Source organism: Mercenaria mercenaria, chromosome 18, assembly GCF_021730395.1.
Source record: "Mercenaria mercenaria strain notata chromosome 18, MADL_Memer_1, whole genome shotgun sequence".
In the NCBI taxonomy this organism is placed as follows: Eukaryota; Metazoa; Mollusca; class Bivalvia; order Venerida; family Veneridae; genus Mercenaria; species Mercenaria mercenaria.
This window is the reverse complement of record NC_069378.1, coordinates 57271154-57281700: the sequence shown is the minus strand read 5'-3', so window position 1 is coordinate 57281700 and position 10547 is coordinate 57271154. Positions and strand designations below refer to the sequence as shown.

Sequence of the window (10547 nt, the reverse complement as noted above, 5' to 3'; positions counted from 1 at the left end):
TTATATTTACAACGTATATAGACCTACACGTTTTTGAATGGTATTTTAAATCTCCAAGCATCTTAGAACAAAGGTATTCATTACAAAGAAAAAAGAAAAGGAAACAGCGAAAAGTTTATAAATATTTAACCTGCATTTGAAAGTTGAAAGCCGGTAGAGAGTTAGGATATTACAAGTAAGAGTGATTGATGAAAGAATTTGTCAAAGATCGATATCTGCAAACTGAAAATGTTCTGGAATATATGGAAGAAATACCAATAAATAGAATCTAATTGGAAAAATCTTTTAATTTTATGCTAAATGATGGTTGGATTTATTAGTTACATCATTTATTACAAGGGGTGGATGTAGTTTACTTGTATTGGTACAATTATGCAAAACTGATGACTATATCGACAAAAGCTGATGTGTGCCTTCAGTATAATTTACCACGGCAGACGATCTGACAAATATTTTAAAAAGTGCTTTTTATGATGTTGGTGAACCGTGTTTATTTTTTTTATTGTTTTACATGGATATGTGAACTTAAATAAATACATCCTCTGATTCGTTTTCTAAAAGAATCTGGCATCCGCCCCACATGAACCACATGAGCCAGAGTTGTTTCCGGTATCATTCATCTCGCCTGGTAATAAACTTGTGAGATTCTTTTGAGGGCCAGCCGGACGGTTTTATCTAGTTTGTACACTAGTATCTATAGTGAATACATAGGATCTACGGTGCTCCCTTAACATTTGTCTATTTGTCTATTTGTTTGTTTCTTTGTTTAAAACGTTAAGAACGCTGTCACATTCAACTATAATAAATTCAACACCACTTTCGAAAACCGGACACTTATACTCTTAGATTTGTTACAAAATGCAGTATAGCAGTGACGTGCGACGGAAATGCCTTTTATGAATTAAAACGTATTTTCCTACTGTACCGACACTTTGAAGTCAACCGGAAATGAGCAGTGTATTTTATGCAGGCTCTCAATTGTAAATATTAAAAGAACTTTGAATTGATATTCAATGAATAGATTTTCATTTTTTTAATTAAGGTAATGGATATTTGTTTATTTTTCTGTGCCTGGAAACAAAACATTGATTTGATGAAATGATAAACGATAAAACGCCTGTCGATACATTCAGATTGGCCCAATAACATGATGATTTAATGAACCGGACACCAATATCCTCACCAAAACAATTAACTAACGCAAGAGTAATTGTTCACTCGGCGCCGGATTGAAATTTTACTCTTTAAAATGGATTTCGCAAAGCTGAAATCTACAACTTTGTATTTTCTGTATTTGATTATTCTAGCTAATGTGATAATCAAAGTTTTAGCGAATCAGAAATTTGAAAATGTGGCCTTTGGAAAATGTTGCAGTGGACCGAAGGATATTATCTATTTAGCGGACACTTATTATCTGTGTACCGGACTTTGTAAGGAACGGCCTGCATGCAAAGCCTATAGCTACAACCGCTTATCCTGGATGTGTCGGCTACACACGGAAGAATGTGCTGTAGGCACATGTGCTGGATTCTTATACTCCAGGAAAGAGGAATGGGACATGGTAAATTTGCTCTTGTGATAAGAATTGAATCTGCATTATTATATACACTTATTAAACGGCAGTGGCCTGCCTATAGTGGCTAAAAGCTCGATCAAATCTAGTATGTATTAGGTCATAGGACGAAGGTTAATATAGACGCATGGCTATGTAGCATATTTATGGTGCACGCGCCAGTGCTAGGCAAGGAAACATTATATATTGTCATGGCCCGCGAAATCTTTATTAATGGCGCGCACGCCAACTCGAAACAACGTACGCGCCAATGCTTCAACACGAAACTTTCATTGATGCACGAAATAAAATGTTTCCTTCTATGTTCTGTTATGTCGCGTTGTTACTTTTCTTTTGTCTTTTTGGCGCGCGCGCGTGCTTAAACGACACATACAACAGATTCTTTCAAAGTTTCGTCGCTAGGACGACAAAACGAAATGTGCTACATAAACTGCGCGCACTCTAACGCGACATAACGAAATGGCCTACGTCAGCCACCATAATTTTCAGTATATCTATTTTTTATGATCTTCAACAAATTATGACAGACAGTTCCTTAATGGACTCACAAAGTTAAGGTAAAGAGGGTTTTACGTAATTATTTTCTATTTTCTTACACGTGTTTTTTTGTTGTTGTTGTTGTTTCAGACAAGTTTTAACGATTGTACATGTACAGAGGGACAAGTCTGTGTACAAAGGGAAAATAACATTGGCTTTGACTGCGAAATAAAAGGTTTGACATTTTGACATTTTTGCCCTTATTTCTATCATCATTCCTATAGTGTTAAAGTACACGTGCATCTATGTTTACACACGGGTACAAAGTGTCACTGACTATTTAATTTGTTTGATACTGATGATACATTTTATTTTCGACAGTATTCTTTTTACCGTTCCCGATTGGAGTTAAATGCAGGATTTATATGGTATTCTAGCATTAAATTGCTGTTATTGTCCCTTTTCGGGGGTGTTTTAACAGGAGAGAAAACGTGTGTTAACAGAGAGATTCTCGCGCTCACATGCTGTTATAACACCTTTTATATATGCGCGTTTCGTGGCGAAGCGTAAACGTATTACGGCCACAAAACGGATAATTCAAAAGGAAATGACGTCAACGTGAAAAAAACAACAACATAGACTTTAGGTTAGAGACCACCAATTGTTTTCCCATAGACTTACATTTAACATTATGGCGTATACGGTCTTCCATACATCGAAACATGTATATCTAATTACAAGGTTTTCAAGAACTATCTTAGTTCTACCAAAATATCGTACGAAAAACATATGAATAGTGATACGTTATTTAAGTAATTTTCGTGTGAATGAGATGACCCCCTGTTTACATCATTGACATGGCGGGAGAAATTCGTTTGATAAAACTTTTTTTCAACACACATAAAATGTAGCAAATTGTGTCAAAATGTGTAGTAAAATACTGTTAATGCAGTGAAAAAATATCAATTTTGAAAAAATAATCACTTCCTGGGTTTGTTTACATGACTGACCAATCAGAACGCACAGACGTTACCTTATTCCCATGGTATACACTTACCTCATTCCCAGTAAGTACCCTGTACTTTTTTGAATTGGTGGTCTCTGACCTATAGATGAAAGTTTCGTATCACATTTTCCACTTTTACAGTGGTATTGTGAAAAATGATCCAATACCAAATGTCTTACAAAGTTTCATCAAGAAATGTTCAGTTTTAAGAAAGATGTGGACAGTTTACTGAGGTCATTCCCTGTCGATTTATATGCCCAGACTCAGTCCCTGTCGTCGTCAGATTGCAATTTTTCGTGAAAATTTCAGTTTTCTGCATTTGATTTGACTTGGAAGCTGAAATACGATTCATTCCGTAAAAAACAGAAATAAGGTCTAATAATTTTGATCATTCTCTAACATTACAGAGATAAAAATAATCCTTTTTGGCCCAAAAGCTCAGATAAAAATGGGCACACCTGTTAAGAAAGAGCTAGGCCAAAATTAAAAAAAATATATGTCAAATATCACGCTTATTTTTGCACGAAAACGTCTTTCTACATCATTTACAACAGATTTGTGGCCATTTACATTACCTGTGATAGCTTCCGACGAAAGTCATGTTTTAGCTCTATTATAGGTTAGAGACCACCAATTGTTTTCCCATAGACTTACATTGTAACATTATGGCGTGTACGGCCTTCCATACATCGAAACATGTATATCTTATTACAAGTTTTTCAAGAACTATCTTAGTTCTACCAAAATATCGGACGAAAAACATATGAATAGTGATACGTTATTTAAGTAATTTTCGTGTGAATGAGATGACCCCCTGTTTACATCATTGACATGGCGGGAGAAATTCGTTTGATAAAACTTTTTTTCAATACACATAAAATGTAGCAAACTGTGTCAAAATGTATAGTAAAATACTGTAAATGCAGTGAAAAAATATCAATTTTGAAAAAATAATCACTTCCTGGGTTCGTTTACATGACTGACCAATCAGAACGCACAGACGTTACCTTATTCCCAGGTATACACTTACCTTTTTCCCAGTAAGTTCCCTGTACTTTTTTGAATTGGTGGTCTCTGACCTATAACGCGCATTTCATGGAAATGTAATGACGTTGTGGGATAATATATTCATTTACTTGATTTTTACGCGTTTAATGCTAGAACAGCGTTAGCGCATGTTCTTTCCGTGTTAAAACATCTGCAGAATCCCAAGGGATTGGTTAGGGCGAGGGTACCAACGATTTCCGAGGGATTCTGAAGATGTTATAACGCGAAAAAAACATGCTCTATCCCTACATTATGTACTCAGACAGAAAATTCGTAGATTTATAATAAAAAATAATGACGTGTCTGGATCCATTAAAACTAAACAGAGAATAAAAGCGAGTATGTAACAATATGTTTGATGCATCCCATTAAGAGAATATTATTCTGTAGAAACGTCAAACTTAGGTTTATATCAAGTCAACAACATGCTACGCGGCATATCATATTAACAAACAGCAAAAAAATACTTCAAATAATTTCTTCTTTATGATATCTAGTTATTGTTACTGTTGACGATATACAATTATTGCTATCTTTATGCTACCAAGGGTATCCTGAAAATGTTCTACTAATCAATGATAAACGAGTCATCTTTATACAGTAGGAAGGATTTTCGTAAAAAAAAGGTTTAATGCCCATAAATGTTAAACGGGACCCTGTGTGTACAATCTTTGTCACTAATTAAGAAAAAATTGAATCAGGCTCTACCTGTAGCCTGTACGAATTATAGCAAAGCAAATCATGTGTAAAGTTCGGAATTTGTCAGTCCTCATAATTAGCACATTTGATTTATATTCTCTGTTAATGAAAGAAACTCCTATTTCCAACGAAGCAGGAATTACGGTTAAACATTGAACTGCTTTAGAAATTTGAAATATAATGTCCTGCGAATAATGTTTAACTTGATTTATCCATTAACGTAATGGTGCTGCTAAATCCGATTAATTCGTGGAACATGATGCCTGATATTCTCTTCAAGAGCACTATGTGTTATTAGCAACTTTATCTGTTAGAACTTCAGTTTGAAAAATTAAGTCGTTTCCAAGTTACAGCTATCTGCATTTTACATGTATGGACATGTGTCACAACAGTCGTGAAGTTGGCGTCACGTTTAAGCTATAAATTCATGACGCTCAACGGTACATGTCGGTATGATAGGCCACGTGGCGACTGTCAAGTTTTTGATTGCGGATAAAGACCGCAAGTGCCCCTCCGGGCATATTTTATTATAGGCGGACACCTGAGTGGAACCACCAACTAGGTGTCCCTAGGGGCAGGCCCTTGTTGTACAAAATAGTCTTCGATTACCATTACTTTTTGTGTAAAAAATAAAGCATGAATTGTTCTGCTTTTCAAAACAGAATGCGTCTTGCCGAACAATCCAGCCAATGGGAAGATACTTGGCAATGACGTTAGAGTAGGTCGTCATATTCGCTGTGATTGCAAGGACGGGTATGTACCGGAAGGGGAGTTAACTCGCGTGTGTCAGGGAAACGGCACGTGGAGCGGAAATGAGCCGAAGTGTAACACTGGTAACTTTACACTGTTGATATTCGTATAACTGTGTAGTTTTATATCTGGGGAAGTTCACAAATAGTTTACATTCGTAAATCACTTTTCGTCCTGCCATACATATATATCTTAGGCATGTAGCATGTTCAAATTGGAGACAAAATAGGGCCTAAGACAACATGCGCATAAAAATGAAAACAAACATACATGTTCTTTTTATTGAACTAAAACATCACAGTTATTCACAACATGATACCGTGTGCCAGACCAGGTAAGCAGTCTTAATTTCATTCCTACTAAAGTTTAAATAAAGACTATGGCAAAATTTCGTTTGCTTGGGTAACGCCTACACTTGTCATCAAATCTAGAAGCATGGTGCTGTACAATTAAAGCGAGCCGCGCCATGAGAAAACCAACATAGTGGCTTTGCGACCAGCATGGATCCAGACCAGCCTGCGCATCCGCGCAGTCTGGTCAGGATCCATGTTGTACGCTAACAGTTTCTCTGATTGCAATAGGCTTTTAAAGCGAACAGGATGGATCCTGACCAGGCTGGTCTGGATCCATGCTGGTCGCAAAGCCACTATGTTGGTTTTCTCATGGCACGGCTCAGATAGGCTTGCTACGCTGATGTTTTTCAAAACGTGTGCAACATTCTTTTTCAGCCTGTCCTGTAGTCGGAAGTACAGAGTGGGGACTGTCCTGTTACTTCGTTGTTACAAGCACTAGTCTAAAGAAAACGTTCAGTGACGCATCCGTATGTATATAAATATCAATTGCAATGATATACTGCAGTACCAACAGTATTACAGCTGTCTGGACTTTTTTCCTTGATCTTAGTAGTATTGCAATAATGTACTGTAGTAATATCAGTATCATTTGTTTAGATATTTCGTTGATCTAAGTAATATTGCAATGGTGTACTGCAGTAACCACACTATTAAAATTGTTTAGACTTTTTTCCTTGATCTAAGTAATATTGCAATAATGTACTGCAGTACACACAGTATGAAATTGTTTAGACTTTTTTACTTGAGCTTAAATGTACTGCAGTACCAATATTATCAAAGTTATTTAGACCTTTCATTGATTTCATTTGTATTGCAATAATGTTCTGCAGTACGCACAGTATTACAATTGTTTAGACCTTTCCTTGATCTCAGTTGTATTGCAATAATGTACTGCAGTACCAACAGTATTACAATTGTTTAGACCTTTCCTTGATCTCAATTGTATTGCAATAATGTTCTGCAGTACGCACAGTATTACAATTGTTTAGACCTTTCCTTGATCTCAGTAGTATTGCAATAATGTTCTGCAGTACGCACAGTATTACAATTGTTTAGACCTTTCCTTGATCTCAGTTGTATTGCAATAATGTACTGCAATACGCACAGTATAACAATTGTTTAGACCTTTCCTTAATCTCAGTAGTATTGCAATAATGTACTGCAATACCAGTAGTATTACAACAGAATAGTTATTTCAATGACATCAGAAGTATTTCAGTGGTCAAATCAAGACTTTATACATCCATCTACATCTTGCAGGCTTATTGCGCAGTAAACGGTGGTCACGTGATTCATGTGACGTCTCAGGCAGAACACGAGTACATTACAAGTCGGCTGTCAAAACCATGTAAGTGTTTCTTTCTTTATTTTTTTTATTTTTCTTTTTTTTTTTTGCTTTTCTGTAACCCATTTGAGTACAACGGGTGGTGAACATGTTTTTGGAAACCATCCACGAATGTCAAGTTGTCCCACTTTTTGTTGATGAATTACAGGTATTTTTGGGGGTTTTTTCATACTCGCGAGTTGTGCTATATATTGCAGATAAATATATGAATATTTATATATCCGACACGATAACTCAAACGATAACATGTTTGGTTATTATGATTTGTCTTCATTAAAATGTTTCAATACATAAAATATTTTGTATAACATTACAGTATGCACTTAACTTCTGTCATTGACAGCCTTTTTGAGTTCAACGATGCTTGAGAACCATAACAAACGATAATATAAACATGCTGTCGTTAAAAATTATTGTGTAGGCATAGGAAAAAGAGATCAATATAATTGCACCTTCACTAATCCTAAATGTTTTTGTTGTGCAAAAAAGTATGATATTATGGGTTAAACAGTTTTCATTTTCCACTCCGTTGTGTAATAATTACAGTAATTGCAAGGGAAGTAAACTAATAGATATCTCTGCTTATAAGTACTAGCCCAAGGCAAGAGTTGTCATTCTTTGTGGATCACAACTCTAAATTAAAAATTAAATCTTCTGTTATTGATATTAACAAAACTATCATAATCTTCACATTTGTGAAATTAATTTTGGTTATTTCAAGGACTTTGAAATAAATTTCTAGACTTTATTTAATGTGTAACTATCATCAAAAATTTTAGGGTCTATCTCTGTATCGTGCGGGAGTATTAATCAAATATATATTTCTTGATTTTATATTGTCTTGTATTTTTATTAACTAGCAAACGTTGCTGCTACACGTTACTGGGTTGGTGTCGTGCGCAACATTACAGATGGAAATTGGTACCTGTCCGATTATACTACGCCCATTGTATACGAAAACTGGGCCAGTCTAGAACCAAAAGGAGGCTTCGATTGTGCCGCGTATAAGTACGAAGAAACAGCGCCGTTCAAATGGCAATGGGTTTCTCAGTCCTGCACAGAGTACCCGAGATATCCATTGTGTGAATATGATCTTTAAAGCAGACACAGCTTCAACGTTCATTGCGTTTGTCACATTTGCATGCATATAGGCAATAAGCCTAACTTTTAAAGATATAGCATGTGCACCCCTGTCATTACAAGCTCCTAACAGCGGTTACCTTCCCTTGCGTTCATTATAACAAGTCACTTGACACTGCAAACTAGCAGAGACGTCTAAGTAACAAACTCACCTCAATTTGTTATTTGAACAATTATGTGCGCGAATATTACCATCTAGATGCGAAAACTTAATCAAATCTAGTTAAACATTAATGTACCGTAAGGGGAAGTTAACGCTGCAGGGACTTTGCTGTAATTATAGACAACAACAACAACAACAACAACAATTACTTTTATTTAAGTCAGGTCAAATAGTGTAACAGTATGACTGAATAAAGTAAATAAAGTGTGGGTTTTTGTTAGCAATAATGCAATAAGATAATTTTCTGTAATGAACATGGGGACAGTTAGAGATCCTCTTGAAGTGTACTTAACCTGGCTGAATACAAATACAAATTTACATGTGTATGACTTTAAGAGCATGCTTGCAACTGAAATTTAATGTCATTGAATAGCATTGATTTGTTTAAAAAAAAACTACCAATTATTTAGTGGTAGTAAAAATTAATAATGCCGAACACGATTGATTCTGCCTTTGCGACTAGTGTAGATCATGATCAGCCTGCACATTCGGGCAGTATGATCAAGATCTGCACTGCTCGCCATTCAGTCAGTAAGTTTTTGGTAAGCACCCCTTTTAACGATTAATGGTACGGTCCAAGTTGAATGATCGGTAAGTTAATTATTGAAATTTAGTAGGGTAAGGTTTAAATGTTTATAGATACAAATATGACGTTTATTTTGTGTTTCTATATATATTGTGTAATTATTGTTATTTCTTTTAAATTTGACATTGGACATAACCTTACCGAAAAGTGAGACTCTATATTTTCAAGAGCGCAAGTAAAAATGTGAACACACAAAAACGTTATTTGATACTAATAATTTAAGTAAATGAAGAACATTTGGAGCAAAACGGTAAACAAAAAAACTCAATTCCATCCACAGTTTGGAGTAATTTCCGGATTATATTTTACAGACAATGTCCATTATTATTCAATAAAGAAACATTGGACACGATATGAGGTAAATTGTGCAGATTATCTGAGACATATTGTGCTTATACTCGAGCCAACTTAGCCAGTTTGACAAAATCAGGGCCAATACGAGAAAACGAGGTCAGTATGGGATTTAAGCATACTGAAGAATTGGGCAAAAATCGATTCTATTATCTTTCCTTGTTTATCGAGATCAACGCTATACATTGGTGTCTCCCTTAGACCATCTAGTTAAATATTTTGACTGGTTCCGAGAAAGCTAATATGGAGAAATGTTTCAGTTACATTTTTATTAATGGCACCGTTTTGTCTTACGTAAATACATCATATTTCTGACATAATGTTATCAAACAGAATCATGTAATAACCAGTGTGACTGAGCGGACATACAATGTCGAAGAAGCTATACATGTAGATGATAACGATACGTTTGGCTCAGTTCGGTAGTACTTTTCAGACTGCAAGTTTGACAATTTTCTAGGAAAATATTTCGTAAATATGTTAAACTCGGACTAATTAAAAGGACAACATTTCTCATAAACAGACATCTTGACAGTGTGGATGGTGTGTGAAATTACAACAGTGATTTGTGCGCTTGGAAAAGGATTTATACACAGAGTCAGGTCTAAGTGTTAAGGTACTGTAAACAATTTCGGATAAGAATAAAACTAGGCCAGAGACGGATACGACAACCTTTGGACAAATAACAATGTCTCAAATCACTTGATTAATAAAATTTTACTTGGCATAGGATCAGTCTCCAATATTTAAATATGTTCGCCTATGTACAAAAGAAGTTTGTCAGACATTTGATAGTCCTTTATTTAAAATGTTAATGAACATAAATTATGACACATTTGAAGTAGGCCTTAAGTTTGATACAATAATATTCAGTTGTTCAGAATTTGACACAATATCCGAGACAATAACTTTATTGCATTCACTGTACATATCATACAAAACTGATTGAGCAAATACCAAACTCATTTAAGCCAATATGAGAAAAACAAGGCAAGTACGAGAGTCAAACAGTTTGATCGTTTAATTACAGCGAGCATTACGAAGTTGAAATATAAAA

The 10547-nt window shown here is 35.2% G+C and overlaps 1 protein-coding gene across 1 annotated transcript; it reads left to right on the top strand.

Moving 5' to 3' along the window:
• Positions 1-231: 231 nt before the first annotated feature.
• LOC123539043 (uncharacterized) lies at positions 232-9493 on the top strand. Its single transcript, XM_045323513.2, has 6 exons — positions 232-1561; positions 2201-2285; positions 5465-5635; positions 6281-6372; positions 7166-7253; positions 8111-9493. The coding sequence occupies exons 1-6, from the start codon at positions 1250-1252 to the stop codon at positions 8347-8349; spliced, it is 987 nt and encodes a 328-aa protein (XP_045179448.2). The 5' UTR covers positions 232-1249; the 3' UTR covers positions 8350-9493.
• Positions 9494-10547: the final 1054 nt, after the last annotated feature.